This window comes from Etheostoma cragini, chromosome 17, assembly GCF_013103735.1.
Source record: "Etheostoma cragini isolate CJK2018 chromosome 17, CSU_Ecrag_1.0, whole genome shotgun sequence".
In the NCBI taxonomy this organism is placed as follows: domain Eukaryota; kingdom Metazoa; phylum Chordata; class Actinopteri; order Perciformes; family Percidae; genus Etheostoma; species Etheostoma cragini.
In genome coordinates this window covers 7,676,086-7,700,494 of record NC_048423.1, presented here as the reverse complement: position 1 = coordinate 7,700,494, position 24,409 = coordinate 7,676,086, and the positions used below count along the sequence as shown (strand labels likewise).

At 39.7% G+C, this 24,409-nt stretch overlaps 1 protein-coding gene across 1 annotated transcript in view; it reads right to left on the bottom strand.

Moving 5' to 3' along the window:
* LOC117960896 (formin-2) overlaps positions 1-24,409 on the bottom strand; it is a 40,427-nt gene that overhangs the window by 1,152 nt on the left and 14,866 nt on the right. Inside the window, exons 7-17 of the mRNA XM_034899180.1 lie at positions 21,812-21,899; positions 17,140-17,201; positions 12,460-12,551; positions 12,256-12,385; positions 12,019-12,165; positions 11,301-11,360; positions 10,560-10,680; positions 8,427-8,519; positions 2,357-2,408; positions 1,205-1,354; positions 126-207 (exon numbers count right to left, since the gene is read on the bottom strand). Coding sequence (XP_034755071.1) covers positions 126-207; positions 1,205-1,354; positions 2,357-2,408; positions 8,427-8,519; positions 10,560-10,680; positions 11,301-11,360; positions 12,019-12,165; positions 12,256-12,385; positions 12,460-12,551; positions 17,140-17,201; positions 21,812-21,899 — 1,077 coding nt within the window. The remainder of the gene's footprint in view (positions 1-125; positions 208-1,204; positions 1,355-2,356; positions 2,409-8,426; positions 8,520-10,559; positions 10,681-11,300; positions 11,361-12,018; positions 12,166-12,255; positions 12,386-12,459; positions 12,552-17,139; positions 17,202-21,811; positions 21,900-24,409) is intronic.

The window sequence follows — 24,409 nt, the reverse complement described above, 5'->3', positions numbered from 1 at the left end:
AGTGTTTGGAAGTAGAAGACAATTTGCACCAAGAGAAGAAAAAAAAAAAAAGAGGGCTAGTACTCCTGGAGCTAAATAACTAATAAAGATGAGACCATATAGTGACAAGAAGTGTGAAGACATACCATTCCAGTTGCATGCTTTGGTTTCACATTGTAGGAAGCCTTTTCCTTGGCTTGTTTGAAGCACTCTTCAGCCATTTTGACCCTGAAAAGACACCAGTAATAACCATCAGTCATCCTGTGGAGACCTCAAAAGCCCATAACTGGATGGACACACATTCATTCACACTGCTGCTGAAATGAACTATAAAAAAGATCCATCTTGGGTCATCCAGACTATGGTCATGTGGTATTTGGACGCAATGATGTCTGTTTGTCCAAGGGCCAGTCCTACCACTTTGGAATGAGTCATTCTGCTGCACAGAGAGATCCAGCAATGTCTCTACTCATTTGTGTTTTTACAAGACAAATAATCAGCATGTTGGAATTAATTGAGTACAATTTATACCTGATTTCATCTTGCCTCTACTCATTGCATTGGTACCGTGTGTGCTAGTGTTGCATGTTTGCACATCCGTAAAGGTCAGGATTTACATCCACTGTATAGTTTCAATGGAGTCTTACAGGAAAACCAGCAGAGAGAGATTTGGGATTATTGCCTATGGCAAAGAGCAAAGAGTTAATGCTTTCAAATTAGTTTTATTATTTCCTACTGAACAAGCAAAGCTTGTGACATTTTGGATTCTCTTACAAATACATATCACAATTCAATCTTCATTTGGCATAATGGACCAATTTGCTTTTTGTTGACATATGCAGCAGTATCTTTATGTTCATCAAACCACTGGAAGCTAACTGGATCCTGCATGTGTTCTTTTCATTACTGGGGTGAGGACAACGATTTGGGTCATTTAACCTCTTTTCCCTTCATAAATTTAAATAATTCTGATAGGATCTTCAGTGAACACGAGATGGACTGCAAGTTATTAATGGATCGGGGTCTTTGACTTGGGGAAAACTCTAAATGTAGGAACAGTGGTGCATTTGTAACAACATTTTAAAAAGGTGAGAGAGTGGTGTACCCTCCCTGAAAAGACTGAACGATTTGATTTTACAACAATGGGTTCAAGTGTCTTTTCAGAAAATGGTGTATAAATGTAATGTCACATTCTGAAACAGGAAACGTGTTGTCACATTCTCACCGTTCCTGTAACATCAGCTTGTTCTGCTTCTTCCACTGGTCTTTGAAATCTGTAGAAAACTCATGCCAAATGGAGAAGAAAGTGTTGGGAGAGACCTCTTTCTCTCCCGCCTTGGGTTTAACGGAGAAGGACACGCTCAACTCCAAGAAGCTGAGGAGAGAGAGAACAAAAACATTACTTCAAGACCACTTCAATCACAACATGAGATTACAGAAACCTACACAGATTGTTGTGAAACAACAAAGAAAAGCAAATATGCAAAATATGACACTTAATCTTGGAATAATGTACTTTTTCAGAGATTTAAAAGTAGAGTAACATGAAAAAATAAATAATGGTAACCGTGCACTTCAGAAAAGAACAGCACACACTAAATGGAATTACTGCCTTTAAAGACAGCACAGTCATTCAGTTTGTCTTTGACAGATCAACTTCCAGACTAAAATAAAACTGTTATGTATTTCATATACAGTGTTTAGCTTTGTTACTCTTCTCCCTGGTATAAATAAACCCTTTTGTCTGTATGTGAGATTGTGTACATAAAGAAGCACATACTACACAGTATATGTAAGCATGGGTGGAGGCAAGCGAGGAAGGGAAAAGATGTCCACAACATAGTGACAAAGACAGATCTAGCCAAAGCAATGGGCGCATGCGGCAGGGGATAAAATATGTTAAAGTGCTGAATGTGGTGGCCATTTGCAGTGGATCAATACAGTGGACAGGTTGGAGTCTCTTTGTTTGGAGTGTGCTATAGGAACACATTCCTATCCAGCAGTAACAGAAGCCTGGAGCCAAGGCTGTCTACTCTCGCTCTGCTTAGATAAACAACACAGACACCGCACAGGGGGCCTCTCGTCTTCTGAAGGCCTGGCATGATGGCCTGCACCTTCCGTGTAACTGAAGGAACCAAGAGTCCTAAATATTGACAAAGCAGCAAGATTATATTTCTTTACTGCAGTGAGAATATATCACTTTAAACTGCATTGAATTGCATTTATTACCATGTTGCCCATACCTTGAAATTCACAACTGTTATCACTGTTTTGACGCTTGAGAAAAGATTGAATGTAAACCCATAAAATTGAACAAAAGTGACTTTTCAGGTGAAGAAGCTGTAGAATATTGTTCAAAGAAACAGAAACCTCTTACATCTTCTGAGTGTCTGCCAACTGCTTCTCTTGTGTTTCCAGTTCTGTCTTGGCTGTAAAAGAAGACACGTTTTAATAAAAAGGAAAGAGGAAAGCATAAGTAAATACAGGATTAGGTTAGGATTAGGACCGATTCAGGATTTCCTGTTACATCAGAAAAAACATCTTTCACCCACAATGCAACTTGTACATAGGTGAATTCCACATGTCATTACTTAAATCAACAGGCATCTTCAAGGTCACTGATGTGCCACCAGGTTATTGAGTGTTGGATTGTCCGCTGTTGCACAACTGACAAATGATTACTGCAGATAATAGGACAAGTGCTTCTTTGTGCAGGGTTACTTCAAATGGAGACAGATGACTGTGTGTTTGTGTGTGCAATAGAGTAACAGAGACAGCGAGAAGGTAAAAAAACTGGCAGTTGGACACCACAGTACACATTAGGACTTTTTCCAGCAGGCCGCAACAATTATCTCAACCGGCCATCAGGAACATTTTGACTGTGTTGTAAATGATGATATAAGAGAACAGCAATAGAATGTGAAAGCCTCATTCAGGAAAATGCTGCATGTTACTACTTATCAATATCAGATCCACACTCATTTTTCAAAATTTTAAATATATCGCAGTAGAGTTGACACCCACTGTATTTTTTTTTATGCTGGTCCTTTAGCTAAGGTTAGACATTAAATGATCACCCACACAGGTTCTCTGTCCCCTATCTGTAAGCTGCTGCTGCCTTTATCTGTCAAATGATCAAAAACGACCTATGGCCTCCCCATGGCTTTTCAAGACAGAGATGACAGTAGATGGGATGGAGAATCTGTCCTGGCACAAATCTGTGCTCTGCTCTTATCCTGGGAATATCTGGTTGCTACATGTAATTGAAGCCAGAGCAACATCTAAAGATCTAAGACAACCCATTGAGTCCAGCATTGTGCTTTACCATTCCACAGTGCTAAATCACGCTGTAGACCACAATCGTCTCCTTCTCTCTGCTGACGGCTCGTCAATAAATGACAAATTGATAAATAATATGAATAGGGCTGACTAGAAGTATCTTAATATCCGGACTGTGCTTTGTTCTTTGAGTAAAGGAGTTTTAAGTTGCTACTTACCATTTACAATAAGCCTGAGCTGTAAGATTATGCTACAAGCAATGTAAAATATATTCTGGAAACATTGAACCATTCAATATTAGTTTAAAATGATTACTTGTGTTCTTATCTACTGAGAAAATGTGATATTGATGACAAATTAACTAATAAACACTGCATTTACAACAAAACAAAAGCAGGAAACATTTCAAGGATTATTTAAAGATCATGTGGTTCGATAACATACAAATCAAAGTCTCTATTTAATGCGTGACTTTAATATAACGTGGTATACATGTTGATTTTAACAATGTTCTGCCAACATGATGTGACATCCTAAGCAGCGTTGTAGTGGGTAGAAAAAGGAAGGGAGAGTTTGACATCAGCCTTTATGTCAATCAGAAACAGATTATCACATGGCCAGTGCTCTCTTGCTAGTCACAATGACTCCATCAAAGGCCTGCATACATGAGAATTTGTGAAGCGAGCGGGGAAAATCGAGCTAGACCAAACAGCAGAGCTCCAACAAGTCCGCTCCCACTGTTATTCTGTGGTTAGTTTCATGGTCAGAAAATAAACAAAAGCGGTTTAAACTGTGGAGCCAGAAACAGTTTAACCCCAGGCTTTCTAGAAATTACAGAAATAACAAAAATAAGACATTTGGCTGTTGTACTTTTTTTACCGCCGCAGTGGAGGAACCCCAACAACCGTCTGGAGCCTTCTGAGTCCATGTTATGCTGCATACATTCAGCTTTCAGAGGAAAAACCTCGTCATTTGCATCAAAGAGAGAGCCCCCATATTTCTCTCAAACTCCGAGAGGAAAGGAGAGAGGAAAAAGGGTGGAAATGGGGAGAGATACTTTCATCTGCAGACTTTAAAAAGGACAGTGAGCATTACTGCGGAAGAACATATGCCATATATTATACTCTCATCTGAATACAAAAGCAGTTGGAGAAGAGGCCTGGGTCCTTCAGAAAGATTGGTCACAGTCACTAAATGTAGCTAAGGTAAAATGCTAAAATCCAATGCTACATAAAGAATGACATTTAGCATGTTATGTTAAAACAAACATAACAAATTAAGTCTTACACCTTTGAACTGGACCGCAATATTCCAATATTGTTGTAGATGTCAGATTATGGAATGAAAAAGAAAAAGAAAAAAAAGAAAACAGAAAAAAATCACGTCTGTGTGAAATCTGGCGGACATGACTGATACACATGACTACATTTTCAGTGCTTTTATCGGAACAATATCTACAACAAAAATGTGGTAGTAGCGGTTAGCCTCCTTCAGATGCTCCTTAAAATGCTAGTAGCATGGCTGGTGATAGCAATGTTTGTCAGCCATTTTGGTCCAGACTGAAATATCTCAGCAACTACTGGATGGATTGCCATGACATTTGGTACAGATACCCATGGTGCCCACAGGATGAATCCTAATGGCGCTGGTGAACCTGATTTTTCATCTAGCACATATCAAGGTTTTTATTCATCCACAGAAATATCTCATCATCTACATGATGGATTGGCACAACACTTTTCATCTAGCAAATGTCAAAGGTCAAATTTGTATGGCCATACCTGAAACATTAAAAACATTTCCATCATCAACATTCAACTGTTTTAGTGCCAGTTAGCAAATGTTAGCATGCTAACATGCTGAACAATACAGGGGCGGAGCAAGATGATGTTAACATTTAGGGCACAGGAGGGGTCCGGGGGCCGTGCTACGCCAGGGAGATTTTTTCCCCCTAATTACGGCAGCCATGCTGTATGCACTATTTTTCAAGCCATTTGAGATAATAGAATACCTAAAAACATGTGCATTATTTGGAAAAAACATGATAATTGCCAATTGAAAAAAACAATCTTGTAGAGTTTACATCTTATTTGGTATCCAATTGTTCTTCAACTGTGTTCATCTAAAAACCAGAACACAATATCTGAACAAAAACAATGTTTTCCATTCTGCCACCTGTTAAATATAGTATTTTGAAGTTACGCATGACATAACAGAGGTAGGATAGGAGTTTGGCGTAAACAGCATTTATAATCTTGAATTTTACCTTTCTTATTTCATGCCAGTAGCAATTTTTGGCATGGGAAAAGCAGGCAACCCAGGGCGGCATTTTTTTCTTGAAACATGGGGGGTGCCACGAGCAATAAAAAAATAAAAAAATAAATAACTCTGTGCCGCGGAGAGGTTTTCTATTATCTATCATTTCACTGTGTGGCCAATTCCGCAAATTGGCACCCCCTGTAGCTGCAGGCGCCCCTGCTTGCTAAGAAGGTACCATGCACAGAAGCATGTGTGTGAAGGGGAAAGGGAGGGGGGACAGTTCACCTCTGTGTCTCCCAAATCGAACGGTCCAGACGAGGGGGGGATGGGGGCACCATGAGCCTCCTTGAGTTTATTGCTTTTATTCACTATATGGATCTATCGGAGATCAACCCCAACTTTTAGACTGCTCTCAGGATTGTACTTATTATGCCAATCACTGGGGCTCAAGCAGGGAGGAGCTTCTCAAAAACTAAAGTTGATCAAGTCATACCGGAGGTCATCAATGTCCCAGGAATGGCTCACTGGCCTAGCAGTCATCACTATCAATCACTCAATGCGGGTGCGGATTTCATGCAATGACATTGATGATTTTGCATGGCCAGAAAGGTCAGGTTTTAGTTTTGGTTTGTGTTTTCTGTTCGTAGTGCAGTAGTGTAATAATCAAATTTTCTTTAGTGTGTTTTTACCTTTACATAATTATGTAATCTATGTAATCTATGTTTTATTTGTGCATTATACTTAATCTTTTAGAATATTGTTTCTCTCTGCTCTAGTTACTTTTTTTGTATTTGATTGTACATAGTTTTGCCACATCTATCTATACACACATACGTACGTACATATGTACGTACATAAATGCATAAATACATACGTACGTATGTGCATGCATACATGCATACATACGTACGTATGTGCATGCATACATACATACGTACGTATGTGTATGGATACATACGTACGTATGTGTATGCATACATGCATACATACATACATAACATAAGTGAAAGAGAAAATCATGTTTCTCAATTGCACAAATCTTTCATTAGCACACTTTTACAACACACGCACACACAACAGGAAACACTTTAAGTTGCACAACCTCCACCTTCCACATTGGGAAAAGACAATTCTGCACAATTCTGCACAAAATATGACAGTATAAGTTACCAGAAATTAAATAATCACTGTATGTAGTATATTTATATAGTGTATTTTATTTTTGTTTTCTGGGGGGGGGGGGGCGTCATGCCAAGGGTGTAATTCAATGTAGATCTGCCACTGTACTACACTGTTGACTGGCAATATTTCCACAATAAGTTAACTTTTGCTCCATTGATTTTCCGGTCCTGTTAGTGAGACTTAAATAGTGAGCATGGTAATCATTGCTGTGCGCATACCCTCACAGATCAACTAGCATATGTAGACTCTTGTTGGAATAAACGGGAAATGGAAGAGAAAGCTCATAGTTTACAATCAATTCATCATCATTGTTTTAACAGCCCTCTTAGTAAACACCTCCCAGTGAAGGTTTATTTGATTTTCTAATAGGAGTGAAGGAGTGATGGAAAGAGAGAAGAGGTCAAGGAGGCCACATGGTGCTTCTAATCTTTCATTCCTGTGACAAAGAAAAAAACTTGTTATTAGAACAGGGTAGCAGATAGAGAGGAAAAATAAAAGGAAAGCAGGAACTAAGGGAAAATCTTTAACAGAAGGAAAAAAGATAAATATATGACATATGCATGTCATGACAATAGCAGTTGACGTCAAAAGTATTAAAGTGAAAGGGATCAGGTACCGAACAATTACGTTTTATTCCAGCCTCTCAGGCATTTAGCTCCGTTATCCAAAGTCAATTTAACAGACTGCATGACTTGTTCACCTTGGCCCATCCTACATCTTCCTTTGAGGCAGAGCAAGGTGCACTTTTTATTTATTTATTTTTATAAAAAGGTAGAGATTAACATAAAACACAGTGCACTCATTATCTATCAAAGCAGATACTTAGCTGTAACTGTTAGCTGGTAGCCTACAATGACTTAGATATTTGATACACCCTGGTGTAAACAGACGTCCCTATGAAGTGAACTATTGTGTGTGTGCTTGTGTGCGTAAATCCACCAGAAAAAGACATGACACAGATTTTAATATGTTTTTGCAGACATAAAAGACTAACATCATTCTGATTGATGAGCTGCTGCGTTTACTTGCGTAGATATGCCATGGGTACACCGGCACCAACTACTTTTTGAATCAGGAGGGATGCATGATTTGCCTCTTTAAATTTTAACTCCCAATGGTACTACAGTTGGGCAAACAATGTTTAAAGTAACCATCCCCCGTTTCATTATAATTAAAAGGATAAGGCTGGCGATATTGTAGTCATTTTATATATACACATACATATATATATATGGTCAACAAATCTCATGAAAAGACTAGCATTAGTCAGATTAACAATACTTTCCAACTTCCTTATCATGTGTTGTTTGGCCCCAGGCCAATGTTAATCCAAGTCAACACATTAAGGTTGCAGGATGGAAACATATCATATAGTTTACTTTTTCATAATAAGAAATTTTCATTAAAAAAAACAGCGTATATACATATATATAAAAATACACTACAGTGCCCATGGATAGGGACTTGAAGGAACGTGTCATTACGGTGCGGCTGACTGATGTTCTTTGTTTTTGGACAACCATAAAAGGCCAATGTCACAGAGCAATAAGATATATCAGGCATTGGCTACACAGACAATACTTGTTAGTAGAATCAGTAATTGTTTGTTTTGGTCTTTTGATGGGATTTGTTGGCAAGAACAAAAATACTAAATAGAGTGTCTTTTAATGAGACTGGTTAAAGTGTTAGTAATCATCGGATTCAATTGATTTGGAAAACAGCCTCACCTTGCCTAAGAAATTCCTCCATCTTGTCCTTAAAGGGTTGCACGTTCTCTTCAGAGGACATCTTGCAAACCTTCTCCGTCTCAGCCGAGCATACTGAAACAATATGAGATGATCATGATGAGAGGGGAATAATACAGTATGTCGCCTGCATTTGTGTTGTAATTGCAAACTCTACACTGCACCTCACCCTATTTGAGCCTGCTTTGATAAATCTCTGCTGAATTTCTGCTGAATAAGTGTCGGCAAAGATTTAATGACCCATAATGACTAATAAGGCACCCCCGGGAACAAGGAAGGCTTGCGCTCTGATCCCGGGAGAAACTTATCGTCACGCTCTATCTGCAACCATTACGGATACACAAACTCCGCTCAAGAGCCTTATAGGTGGAGAGGCCATGAGACGCTTAAGGGAAGAGGGAGGTCGGGACTGGGTAAGTGGTAACTCATAGACCATATGGTGCCTTAACCAAAAAGGTACACAGCAAGCTCTCTTCCTTGGGTTGCTTACTGACGTCCTTTGGGCCAACCAAGGCAATTTGTGCAACGCCTACCAATCGGAACCCCCCTCTGGTCATCCAAGCCCACGTCTGTTAGAGCACTCAACTGGCTTTGCTAGGTAATGAAGAGGTCTGCAGGTATAGCATGTGATGATGTATTTATGTACGGTCAGCACTTGCCACTGCCACCGGGGTCAAAGCAGACGCAAGTCCATTTCCCTTGCCAGCAACTCCATCTTTATGAATTGCAAATAATGAACAGCCTAAAGAATCATTATGGCAGAGGAAAAACAATATTTGGCAATTCAGATCAGGTATCTGATTGGTTTAGCAGCAAAGATACATAAAACACGATAGAGAACAGACCGGGTTTGGGGAATATCGCACGCATGCACGCACGCGCACACACACACACACACACACACACACACACACACACACACACACACACACACACACACACACACACACACACACAAACGCGAGTGACTTCAGACAGAGTAGTGAAAGGAAGGCTTTCCCAACTTCCTTATTCATTAGGACTCTTTTGACGCAACCAATCAGTTTGGCAAGTATAATTCAATTTCCACACTTTTTCCTGACGTCTACATATGAAATATCAGAGATTCATTCCTGACCAAATTTTAATAAGACTCTTTTTATATTTATACTAATGTTAAATAATGTATGCATTTGTTTTTAATACCAATGCAAAATGAATGGGACTGTAGTCTTGTATTTTGACTTCATTGAGGGATTACATTATTGTAGTCGTATATGTAATAGAAATTATGGCTTACTCCTTGCCTTGTGAAACCCACTAAACAATAGTTTGGGTTTTTCCCCACCTAAAGTTGAGGGTTAGGGCTGGCAAAACTTTAATAAAAAAGTTGTACCTAAATATAATAATTATATGTTTATGGTATAAAAAAGGAAAATTATGTAATAGATAAACCATGTGTGTAGATTTAAGAACTGATTGATCAACTGACTGAAAAACTAAATTATAAAGTCAGCCATGAAACAAATGAGTTTATCCATGAATGATATTTCAGGAACCCCCTGGGCAAAGTGCACTGCACGCACAGCTACATGAGAGTTTTCTGAAATTCTCCTTCAAAACAGTCTCATTGTTTTGTGTTGATGGTTTGCGCCTTGCAAGGTGAGGCAATTCAGAGCAACAGGAGAGCCTTTTCTGAATCAGTGAATAGCTGCTGAACCTTTGATAGTGTACACATCTAGTGAAAGCTCCCTGACCTTGCCCCGCTCTATATTTTGATCTCTGTTTCATAAGGACAGTAAAGGAACACCAGGTCCAACAGGAGCCTACATCTGACAAGTCACATCTGCTTCTGGTTAACTCGTCTGTACAACAAACAGATGCTATCTCTCCGTTTACCCGCCTCTACCATCCACACATGACCATAGCTGGTCAGATTTGGAAAATTATTTTCCATTGTGCTAGGTGGTTTGTGCATGGAATAATACATTATCTATTGCTACATACTGAAAATGTCCTTGGTATCTTGGAACATGATATGACACCTGCCAAATCTGCCATTTGCTGGATATGGCATGGCAAGTTTTGGAATTACAAACAGAGGAGAAATTGTGTAATGTAGTATGTCAACAATACCATTGAGGTCTATCTTCAGCTTGCGCAGATCTCTTTGGAAGTCCTCAAACTTCATCTGGGAAGCTTGGAAAAGGTCCTGGGGCTCAGGCAGTGAGTAGACACACGTCTCTCTGCCAGCATCCTGGTAAAGCACAATTGTGCAAATAAACAAAACACTAGTGTCAAAGTCAATTGTCCTCAAATGACATAGGGCCTCCCTGGTATAGTACACACCATGCAATATTAAAATACATGTATTCAGAGCTCTACATTTTCTTATCAACAGTCCAAACATCCCACAGAAGATATGGCCGAAACTACAGCAGATAATAACAATTAAGCTTGGTGCAGAAATCAGTTACTACAAGGATATTATGAGTGCTAGAGCCATGTCATGCAGGTTGATTTTGGCAAGCAGCACTCTGAGTTCATCTCATCTGGAGAACCTAATTATTTACATTATTGCTCCTTTGGATGCTGTGCCAATGAACAGACTGCAGGTTTGAATGAACCCAGACCAAAGCAGAGCGAGAGCGGGAGATGAAGAGTGAAAGACAAAAAGAGAATTATAAGAGTGAGCCAAGGAAGGAGAGAGATTTGTTTCTGCCGTTAAGGAGGAAAGAGAAAATAAATAATTTGATAAAGGATAAGCCATGGTATCCTCTGGCAAGAGAGGAGATGAAATGAGAGCTCTGGAAGGATTTCTAAGCAAATCAGACTAAAACAGAAAAGGGATTTAAATAAACAGGAAGCAAAACATACCTCATCAAAGTGCCTTAAATAGTAAGCAACAATGTAGGACAAAAGACTCCTGGAGTTATCCTGAAAGAAAGAAAAAGATCCAAATAAATAAACCCCTTTATTTATTAATTTAATCATTTCGGAGCAGGACGTTTTAATTTGTGCAGGGCAAACAATAGACAGCGGTCATAGAAGTCAGGGATAAATCATGGCATTGGAAAAGCAATACAACAAAACATGACTATGCTTAACTGTCATAACTCCAAGTTAGTGGAAAGTTTGATGTTCTTTATGGATACCTTACCCGGTCCACCACCACAAAAACACAAACCACTGTGTCCTTATATGGCATTGCCAAGGGCATGCTGAGCCCGTTGTGATATTGAATAAGAACAGTAAACAGAAAGGCCTCTCCTCTAAATCTGCACCGTTATGGTCCTTGTAGTTGGCAGCAATGAAGGTCCTTTTTCAACTTCTGGACTCTCAGCTCTGGGCTCGACCATAGATGGGACAACAGTAAAACTGAGATCGCCACTTTTTCTCCGCACCACTTATTTTTTAGTACAATGTGAATTACAGAATAAAGCTGTTTCTGTGTGGAGCTCATAAATTATCCTTTGCACATTTTACACACACATACACTACAGTATCCTGTTTGCTTGTGAAAAACACTGAATAGAATGTCTGCTCTTGTAGAGTGAGTGATGTTTGCTTTTACCCCTGTAACACACAAACTCACACTGCTCTTAACGTCCTTCAGTTTTGGCAGAATGTCCAAGGTGAAGCCGTCGGCCTGCCCCCGAGACCGATTACCTCCGTTCATGAAGTTGCCAAAAGCCAGCACCAGGCCAAGCACCTGGAATACACACTTACTATTCTGAAGGGTCTGAGACACACACACACACACACACACACAACATGAAGTTTAAATTGAGTGACAAATGAAAATGGAACGAGAAAAGAGTTAGGGGCTCACCTTGCATACTCTCTGAAGGATTTCCATTTTGCGGAGGATTGAGGTGATACATTCATGAAAAGTTGACTGAAACAGGATGCAGAACACTCGTTCAGAGAAGTTGGGGATTTGGGATAACTGGAATAGAAACCTGATAAAAGTACAAGATCAGTCACCATCTATTTACTGATACTGATACTGATGATAGGTAGGTTTGGCGCTTACTGTTCAGGCTTGTCCAGTGGCTTGGCATCCTCCTTGTCTTTGGAGGATTTAAAATGTTTTTTAATGCCCTCCATCTCATCATTTTGTGCTCTCTGTGAAATGAAAATGCAAAATAAGTTAATATGGCGCATGTTAAAATCCTGTGTAAATACGGTATCTACCGTATGGAATTGCAACGCAGATTTCGGTGCTTCATTACGGTGCCACCTAAATGTCAGTTAGCGCGCGGAAACATGGAAGGGAGGGAGAGGGGACGGGATGATAGGAGGGATGGGCCACAATACCCTTTTCTCATCTGTTTTTGTCCTGTACCAGCAATTTACTGGCGAAAGAAGTAATTATTATTAGAAGTAATAATTGTTTTCCCCCTTTTTTGTGCCGATTTGAAAATTGATCCGATCCATAACTCCAAACCGTGATCCAATCTGAGTTTTATGATCTGTTGTACCCCTATTTGAGAGGGATGGGAAATTATACTGCAACATCCTTAAAATGTGTGGTATAGTTGTATAACAAATTAATTGCTCCAAATATAGGCAGTTTAAAACATGGCAACCGTATTGTCAATTTTGGCAACCAAAAGCTGATGCCTGGTTGTCAAGCCAGCAACCACTTTAAAAAGTTAGCGTTGAGCCATGATGTCATGAATAACAAAGTTTCACAGTTGAAAAATATTTGTTTTCTTACTCAAATCTAAGTAACCAAGTGTTAAGACTAGCTAGCCAAAATACAGTATGCACATATTTTGATCAGGGACACATAAGAAACTCTTCAAATTTACCTCTTAATGCCTAACTAACGTAAAATACTAGAATTATGCTTCTATGGTGAATATTAATGGGTGTCATTCAAAACACATTCCATGTGTGTTTCTTTTATACCTGTATGGGTTGCTGGTGTAACGTGTGTGTCCGGCTAGCAGCGTCACATGTAGCAAAACACAATGTAAAGATTTTTTTTTTTCCATGACAAGACACTACGACCATGAAACAAGCAACACATTTGGATTTATCAATGTAAATGACAAGAGCAACACTATGAAGTGCCAATCAGTTTGAACACATTGTGGAGATTTTGGAGGTGTGCGACTTGGCAACTCTGCGAGCTACCCAACCTCTATGATGGTTACCCATTAGGTCATAACAGCCTTCTCTCCAAGAAGTTTACGTGCATCGCTGCAGAAGCATTATTCCAGTTTTACAGTTCTTTGTTAAATTGATAGAGTGCCCTGAATGTTACTTTTCTCAATCGGACCTCTGAATTACTAGAGTCATGCAAGAAGTATATAATAAATAATAATATAATTATAAACATATATAAATGTTGTCAGTTTATGATGATGATGTGATGAGTTCAACAGCACCAGGACACTTGCTAATTGGACCTTGAGGTGACAATGTTTTATCAATTACCAGTTTTCTGAGTCAAGAATGAACCCTGAATCTCAGCTTTGGAACCAACATGGACAAGAAGACAACATGGACATTTGGACATCTGCAATTCCATGGCAAGTGGCAAACTCCATCTGCTGATGAAAATCATGCAATGTGATCACAAGACCCTGAGCAGCTAAACTTGAGCTCAGTTTGTTTTGACAGTTTAGTTTTCCATTTCTTTATGTAGACAAACTTTAGCTCCAGCAAAAAAAGATTCAGCTGTTTTGTACTTAAACTCAACCAAATGCCAGTCTACACAGTTTAAGTTTCTGAATTGCTAAGAGAGCTGCCTTGAGCCACACTAAATTCCTGACTATTATCCTGCTGTCAGGCTCTGGACCACATTTTTATACAAGGTGGTATGAAAAAAACAGGCCAGAAATGCCACTTCGTTTCACAAGGGGCAAAGACAATAGATGTTAATGTGTCTGATGCATATGGGCAAAACAATAAAACCATCCCCAGGAAGGGAATGTAAACTCTCAGTCCATCCAGAGCCCATCAACCCTCAAAGTCTAGTCGCAGCAGTCTGCACTCTCCCTCGGTTTCTTTCCATCTCTCTCTCTCTCTCCAGAGTTTGGCCTCGGCATGGATCCTTGGAAAACATCAAACACTAGCATCAAACGCACTGAGGGCCCGATTAGTATTCTACACACCGCTGCCTTCTGTCGACGAGGGCAAGCTCTCCTTTGCCTTCTCTTGAGATGTTTTCAAGTGTAAATATATTTAATACAAAGCAGATCTCTTTCAAAGGGCAGCAGAGGAGCCCAGCAGTGTTTGGTGTAATTGGGGACAAGTAGGCATTAGCGTGTGATCTTTGAATTGCTAGGGCATGTTGCAGTGGTTGTTAGCATGAGAAATACAGTCCCGTGTGGAATATCAAATGCAAAGGAAAGTAGGATATTATTTGTGATGCCAGAATTCTACCAGTAGCCAAGTGGTATTCATTAGCAAGGTTTCTAGTGCAGGGCTAAACAGAGCCAGCCAGGGCCTTATCACTATTTATGCCACTCAGTTTTCAATGGAACAACATTTGTGAGATTATTTGTACATTGAGCTGCCAAAGAATAGTACCCAATTGACAAATTGAATAATGTTATAAACATGCAAAGTATATTTAAACATAACAAGGCCTTATTTGTAGTGTAAGAGTTTGTAGGCGTGATCATGGCTCTAACTGACCTTCATGACATTTAGCTACCGTCAGCTGAATGGAGTCTGAACTTCAGACAGCCAGTCTGGACCCAGATTATGGCTTGTGATATTAGAGGGGAGGGAGCGGTGTCCCACTATCACTGTGACCCCTTTAAAGGCAGTGACTTATTGTTCAAAGAACAGGAGTTACTATGATCTGCAGCTCATAGACTCTGTCAACTCTGTCCCTGCCTGTGTGGGTTTCTGTCTCTGTGTGCATGCAGTACAGTAAATGCACAATTCTGTGGGTCAAGATGTTTGTTTGCGAGCATGTTTATGTGTGAGAGAGAAAAAGAGTGAGGGCAGTGTGTGATCTTGCTCCTTGCACAGTGACTGAGGGTGTAACCATTAGAAGCCCCTTGCATTCCTCAAGACAGGCTGACTGTGCTGCCAACTGTGGTTTAGGGGGCTGGAGACCCACAGACAGGATGGAGTCTTGCAATACAAAAGAGAAACAATTTGGCTCCTCAACTCAATAACATAGCCTTAGGCCATAAGGGGGAGAAGGAGAGGGCTTGAAGTCCCGGGGTGATTGTAGAGGTTAGAAGACTTTTGAGCCTCAGTTATGACACATTAGTTCATAACTACAGCTTGTCTCAAGCCTCAGTCTCATTCCCATGATCAACATTATTAATATGCCTCTGGCAGCCAAAAGGTCCAGGCCGTTTCTGTGTAGTTGTGCCAAAAAGCAATTCACAGGAATTTCACAGCATCTAAAAGCTGTATTACAGCTGAAATGTGGAAAACATGTCTGTTTTCATGTTCCATTATTTACTAACCTGACTTCGAACATTTTCAATGGACGGGGGAGATTTCCTATCAGTGAGGCTTGATGAATATGTGTTCACTGTGTACAAGGAGCCCTTCGTGGCCAAAACGTAGACATTTTGGAAATTAGTGATTATAACGCCGTAATTTTCTTTATGCTAATATTAAACAATACAATGTAGTCATTTCACTTGGCAAAGTTCTGTTCTCTCTCTTTTTTTCTCTTCTTTTTTTTAAAACCACACCGGCACTTTCAAAAGGGAGCTGTGTGAATCAAACGCTGGAGTATTCACAAATATCATTTTTCCTGCACAGAAGCATTACTAAAGTTGAAGTCAATCAAATCCAGTGTGAAGAAAACACGTTTGCTATACAAAAGTGTTGGTTCCCTTCCAGGCCAGCAGACAGACCTACACACGACTCGGTCGCCAAATAGCACACGTAACAGTACTGATTGTGGCTCGCCTGTTTGTTTTGCACCCTTCCTTTAGTTCCCCCTTTTAAGTGGAACACAAAATAAGAACTCCACATAAAGTAATATGTTCACATTGAAGTGAAATCTCCATATGACCAAAAACACATAGCTTCATATTAACATACTGAATATATGAACATTCCAATTTTAAAAAAAAGTGAATTTTCTTTCCTCCACCTACACTGTATACAAAAGTTCAGCTTTTTGATAATCCTCGAAAAAGGTATATTTTGATGGATAGCAGTTGGTTGTGGCTAACCCTCAGGTGCCAAATAAAACAACACTAACAGCTGATGAATTATTGTTTTTTTAACATTTTGTTGATATTGCGAATTGTTGAGCCTTCTTAGGTTTCATTCTATAATAAAATGATTGTCTGTTATTCATTTACGGCATGACATGAATAACCATAAATCATTCTATTTGTCACAAGCAAATTGTTACTGTTGCAAAAATAATACTTCTACTGCGAACCACAGAGGAAGAAAAAAAGACTAAGGTTTTCCCACACCGAATGCTGCACTCAAGATCAGCCTGAGCTCTCAGTAGTGTTACTTTGTATAAGCTTACTGGGTTTGTTGCTCAACACTGTATTTATATCGTTCTGTATTGGAAAGAAAGTGTAGAAATGTATGTCAGTTTGGGATATTGTCTTTTAACTGGTCTATTGACTTTTCTGAAACCACTCTCCACATGAGCCTTGGTCAACCTTCATTTAACCTTCCTTGCAAAAAGGGAAGAAAAAAAATTATGACTGCTGTTACCGTAAATACATAGCAAAGCTCCACAGCCTGTTGGTATACTCACATTTTCATAAAGGGCTTGCAGAGTCTCTAGATCAACGACCGTGTTGTCCATATTTAGGACGGCTGTGGATTAAAGTAGAGGAAAACATGGTTAATGCTAACACTAAACCATGTCATGACAATTTTCCGCTACCTTCAAGGAAGACCATTAACAAGTCAGAAATCAAAGAAACATTAAACAGGGCTCCGTTTTTATAATCTCAAGATTAGAACGTTTAGCTTTGACAGAAACAATGATTACCGACATTGGCAGAACACCTAATAATATCTTTGTTTTGTTGCTTTGCTGGAGCTGAAGGTGGCATGAAACAAGGTTAAAATTCTCCCTGCAATCCCACATAACGAGTCGTGTGCCGCATGCTGTGAGTAACATAGATATCCGCTCTCATCATGATAGCATGGAAGGGGTCACAAACTAAAACATTAATACGAAGGTCTTAGAAATCTGTCAAAAGGTACAAAGATCTGTGTTTGAACTCTTGTGTTTAAATTCCTGGTGTCGCCTTTTTGTCTCGGCGCGCGAGGACCTGGCGCCCATGAGCATTAATCCTTTGAAAGTAAATGTTTAAAGACAAACAGAGCCCGGGGGTCTGCGGTGTTGAGGCTGAGGTGTTGCTATATGCACAATCAACCAGCGAAGCACTCGACACCTATATATGTATTTCACCGTGCTGTCTTGTGTCACATTGTTTTGATCTGCTGATTTGCTGTGGAGGCACAAGGGGAAAAGCTAGTGTCTGAAGGGATAAAGCAACTCGGAGTAATGGACTCAAAGCAAAATGTTCGATTTGCATCACATCTTATGCTTGGTGAGTGGTTTTCTTATGTGTTTTAACTTGACAAGAATAAAGAAGAACATGTCAAAAACTAAATAATAGAAAGGGCATGCATTTGGAAGAATGCCTGGAGTGACTGTTGTACTGTTCCAGTCAGTTCTGTCTGGTGTTTTTAGCTTTGATATTGCTTTATCTCTCTTTATGTAATCCTGCTGCCTTTTTAACCTCCTCACTCTTTTGCCACAAGGGCAAATCCACTAGTTCTTTCCAAGTTCTTGGCTGTTACTTTCTAACCTCTTCACACTCTCTCCTCTTCTAAAGCCACCACAGAAATAACTTCCTTCTCTCTGACTCTCTCTCAATTTCTGTTTCTCGCACTCTTCTCTTGTTACCATTTGGTTTTCATTACTATCTGAACCAGAGTCTGGCTGGCTGGTTTGATTGGAGACAGCTTTTTAAAAAGTAAATAGGAGAAAGCTGTATGATCACTCTGACACAGACCTCTTATGACCAAAAGCCAGACCCATCTGCCTGGGTCTACCCCGACTACCACATTCAACCCCAGCATGGCGCCGACAACCACCATCTAACACTGTGACTGGAGCTCCAAAGCCTCACAGGAAGTAGACACCACACAGAAGTGTCCTATGAAACACACAGAGTGTTGGCCAAGTCTGACAACAAACAACAGCTGTGAGGAAGAGAAAGATGTGTTGACTCCTCACTGAGCAATTGGGTTGTCATAAAACAAACACAACCTTAATCAATGATTCAGATGTGTTTTTTCTTCACATCAGAGTTATCCAAGTGAAGATGGCTTTGCTAGTTGTTGTCTTCATCATAGAAAGAATGAAGAGGAAATAAAGCAATGATTCACTACAATGAAAGGGACAATTACAAAATTTTGACAAATAAATCTGTCTCTTTTGTAAACAAATTAAACTCTTTAATCATCTTAAACCTCTAACGGCACGAGGGAACATGAGATCATTTCAGGAATGGGTAAACAATAGCATTGCTAATATATAATCTTTCAGGTTTTGTTCTTTTGGTGAACTAATTAGTATTTCAAGGTTGTAATTATTTACACCTAATAATCATTCAATTAAAATGCATTACAAAGTAAATAAAACCATGTTATTTGTGCAGGGACATGCCAGTGTTTTGTGGAATAACAAGCACACAATATTGAATACTTTACCACCAAAACACAGATATCTTCCCTCTGATCTTACTGTATATGATATACTGATGTTTCCAATCAGCACTACTTATTCACTATGACAAAACTGTCCTAACATATGAGATGAATGACAGTGCTGATGAGTGCGCGTCCCCCCCCCCCTTGCCCTTCTACTCTGACCTGAGACGGATGCACCAAGACTGACATTAAGGCCAGAAACCCAGCAGAGAATAAAATCCATAAGATACTTTAAGATACTGCACACAAAAAAGCTCCTCAGAGTAACTGTTTATTGCTACAACTGTATAACATGTACCTACCATGGTTTCTGTGATGCACATTTATTTTAACGTAACCTACCCAGCTGACATTGGAGATAAAGATTTGAATCTGTAATATAGGCTTTATTGAAGGATGGGAGATGAGAAAGAGTGTTTAGACACATGGATGAGCGACGACTGGCGAGCAATCAGAGAGTAACTAAAACAGGAAAACAGTCTGTTCCCATCAACTTCTCCTGAATGACTTCACTTTAACAAAGCCGCTTAGACAAGATGGTGACAACTCATCAGAGAAAGACAGAGCCGCAAAGAACAATGACGTGGATGTTAGATGGGGAGAGATTATGCAAAATGAGAGCAAATAAAAACAGACCGGGGTGAGAGTAACAAAAGAAAAACATTTCAGATTCTTTTGACATTATGACTTGAAAACTTGAACTACTGGTGGGAGGTTTAGACTTTGGCAATGACCTCACCCAATGCTCAGTCTTACTCACTTCCCAGTAGACTAGGAACAAAATGTGTTTTATTAACTGGGATAGCAGCACTCACAAACTGTTTCTCAATACTTTAATTTTGAATACAAAAAGGGTTTAAGGATGTGGTTTTACAGTGTGCCACTGTTTATTTTAAGTTAGCACCTCCAATACACACTAGGGGATGCCTGCGTGTTCTCATCAAAGAGGAGAAAGATACCACCCTTCTCTCTGAAGACCCAGCCATTTACCAAAACAAATACTACACACTACTACACACTACACATACTGTACATACTAACACTATACTATAGTACGCAGTCTATAGGCAAAAACGTATTGCGACAGTGCCGGTACAATCATTCCCTGGCTGCAATGATGATGCAGAGACACTGAAGGTCCAGATGTGGAAGAACCGGAAAAGCTGACCAATTAGAGCAGACTGGGCTTTTTTGGGAGGGGGCTAAAACGGCAGGCAGAACCTGACAAAGTATGTGTTTTTTGAACATTAAAGCATGTAAACAAGTTGAAACCCCAGTTACAAGTAATAACCTGGAAATAAGCATAATGTTGGACCTTTAAAATGAAGGATCACCAAAGTTATTACATTGATTAATGTAGTGAATTTATATATAACACTCTTATACTACAAAGGAGAAATACAACGGAGTCGTGCCTTTTTGTAGTATGAAATACAGATAAAATCAATGTCAACACTGTTGTACTGTGGGGAGTCACGTGATCGGCTGGACAGAGATGGCTCCTGGCCCAACTTTGTCAAATAGTTGTTTTAAATGGTTCCAAATGTATTACTATATTTTACCACTTTTTGCTTCGGTAACTTAAAGTAGAACGGCAAACAAGAACAAAACCTAACTGTGATACGGATGCCATTGCAGAGGCATTACTGGAGAAACAGAAAAGCTACCTCAAACCACGTTTTTCTCCGATTCAGTCTCAGATTCAACACGAGGGGATCTACAATGACAATAAGTTAACTGCTATCCATGCCTAGCTAGCATCTCTGATTGCAAGCCTTGGCTCTATCAGATCAAGGTCAATGGAAGACAAAAACCGAAGATGCAACATCCGCATTATCAGGCTGTAAGAGAGGCCAGAAGGTGCTAATGCTGTCCATGTTCTCTCACGGTCCCTGCCTAACTGGTTCCTGAATTTAACAGATGTCCATATCAAGATTATGAGAGCCCACTGAATTTACAGTGATAGCCGAAAGAAGAATAGCACTACCAATGGCTACACAACCAGGCAGGCTATCCTACAAGCTGAGCGGAAATCTCCGCTCGTCATTTGAAAATTTGCTTCTCACCGGATTACAGCAACTTCACGGTCAAGCAGTGGCAAGCCTCCTATCAAACCATGGATTCAGCACAAGTCATGGGTCTGTATTTTTTTCCTGCTTTATCCGGCAACACTAAAGATCAGGGAAGGCGCACAGTATAGAGCATTCACCTCCGCCAAGGATGCTGAGGACTATGTGAACCAAGCTGCCCTCCGTCCTCCTGCGAGGAGAGCCTTACAAACCTTAAAAAGTTCTATGACAGAGCCTTGTTCACTGCATGACTTTCTCTTTGCCAATGTCTCTAATAAACAGTGCCAGCCACGCTTTGGCCCCATTATCTCTCATCTCTTAAAAACTTGAAGATTGGCTGAAACTTACATATTACCAAAAAATCATGTAACTAGCACACATTTTACCAATGCAGCACTCTTGATTGGTGGGAGGCCTAAAAGACATCATAAGCGAGACTGGCTTGTTACCTTTTCCGATCAACAAAACACAATCAGTCAGTTAGTAACGGGCCAATACAACTATATTTTATACAGTGTGCAGACACGTTTCCACAATTGTGTTGTTTTACTGTAACCTGTGTCAGAGTTATTCTCAAATGATTATATAAAAATAAGTTCAGATAATTGACCTTATGATAACACTTACCATTCTGGATGTCCTTCATATCAAGATGAATGCTGGACATCAGAATACCCACAGCCTGTGAACGCTTGTTGCTCAAGAGCTTCACCACCTTGAAGACAAAGGCCAAAGAGAACAGGGATTACAATACTTTATATACCATCACACACACTGACTGGAAACAAAAGTCAGGAACATTGCTGCCTTTTGTCTGTTTCCTTCTGTGGGAGGAAAACTTTCCCGCAAACATTAGGGAAATTAAAATGCTTTTGAGCTTAATTATGATGGTAAACTATTCATTCCTTTTCCTCCAGTTCTCCACATCCATCATCTCTCAGTTGTGCAAACAACAAGAGGCATATTTGCTAAATGAATTATATGAAGTCCTGCGACTGATTAAATATACAGAGAATGTTTATGTTTCTGTTTACATTTTATTATGGAATTGCACAATGCAGGGATATATATCTTTTTTAAAGCAGACCTGACCTCAATGACAAGTCAGATCTATTGTATCCAAAAATCCCAACTGCTCTAAAAGGTGCAATATTAATAAATGTTAGATGAATAATAATAACTTCCACTTGTCAAACAGCCAGGAGTTGAATATCAAGCCAGTGTTGTTATGAATGAAAACCTGAACCACAGTTTGCCTGAGTAAGCAGAAGTGTGCTCTGGGTAGTAAAGTAGTAAAGGAACAGGACAGGAAACCCGTAGCCTACTGTGATCCAGACAGAACGCTTCCATCTCAACCAGATCACACGGAACACAGACCTCTCTAACACACAGGATGTTATGTCACCAGGCACCAACTGTCTCCGTTTTCCCCGGTTTAACCACAGCTTCAGGGGACAGGCCGTTCGATATATGATGCTAAATGACATCCACAATGAGACTGTGATATAGCGAGTGTAGGGTAGATGTTTTATGGTAGGTTTATTACAGAGCTGCCTGATATTACAGAGGCTCACTTTACACAAATCTAAACTGAAAATGCCCTTACAGCGTCTCTGAAGTTTTTACAATGAAACACAGCTAAATCCATGAACCACTAAAATTATTGAAATTATTTTTGTTAGGAAAGATTTTCATCAATAGCTTTTTTGAGGAGATAATTAAAAGCACAAACAAAAATGCCAACTATCTCAGAGTTTCAGCTTCTTAATGTGAAGACTTGCGGCTTTTCTCCTTTTGTTATTGCAAATTGAATATCTTTGGGCTTGTGTCTCGAAAAAATAAAAACAAGAGCCTTTATCCCCATTTTCTAACATGTTTTAAACCAAACAATAAATTAATTAGAAAGTATTCACAAGATTAGTAAATAAAAAAAATAAAAAACATTAGCTATTAGTTACGGCCCTCCAGTCACTCATATACTTCATTAACCTTCTTTTAAGAAATCTTTATTCATCCAGTATGGAAAATTTTGTCTTGACGACACCAAACCTTAATATTTGCATTCATTTAATCAGAGGTGGAAACAAACAGTGCGTCTCAAAAATCAAGAACTAGTCAAAAATACGGCTGGATTGACCTAGAGTGCCATGACACAAAAACCCACAATCCTAAATCTCAAAACTGATGCACATCACGTAATCCACCATCTTACTTTATGGCTACATTACACCTCTGCATGAAAAAGATAGCAGTGTACACAGTGAGGGAAAAAGCATTTGATCCCCTGCTGATTTTGTACCTTTGCCCAATGACAAAGAAATGATCAGTTTATAATTTTAATGGTAGATTTATTTGAATAGTGAGAGACTGACAAAGAGAGAGAATGACAAAAAGAAAAAGAAAAACGCATGTAGACTAGTACTTGGTGGCAAAACCCTTGTTGGCAATCACAGAGGTTAGATGTTTCTTATAGTTGTCTACCAGGTTTGCACACATCTTAAGAGGGATTTTGTACCACTCCTCTTTGCAGATCTTCTCCAAGTCATTAAGGTTTTGAGGCTGTTTGGCAACTCAAAACTTCAGCTCCCTCCACAGATTTTCTATGGTATTAAGGTCTGGAGACTGGCTCGGCCACTCCAGGACCTTAATGTGCTTCTTCTTGAGTCACTCCTTTGTTGCCTTGGCTCTGTGTTTGGGTCATGGTCATGATGGAATACCCTTCCACGACCCATTTTTAATACCCTGGCTTAGGAAGCTCTCACCCAAGATTTGACGGTACATGGCCCCGTCCTTCTTTCCTTTGATGTGGTGAAGTTGTCATGCTCCCGTAGCAGAAAAACACCCCCAAAGCATAATGTTTCCACCTCCCTGTTTGATGTTTGAAGGTGGGGATGGTTTTCTTGGGGTCATAGACAGCATTCCTTCTCCTCCAAACACGGCGAGTTAAGTTGATGCCAAAGAGCTCCATTTTGGTCTTATCTGACCACAACACTTTCACCCAGTTGTCCTCTGAATCATTCAGATGTTCATTGGCAAACTTCAGACAGGCATGTATGTGTTCTTTCTTGAGCAGGGGGCCCTGCGGGTGCTGTAGGATTTCAGTCCTTCAAGGCGTAGTGTGTTACCAATTGTTTTCTTGGTGACTATGGTCCCTGTTGCCTTGAGATCATTGAAGAGATCCTCCCGTGTAGTTCTGGGCTGATTCCAGATGAAGTTATGAAAGGG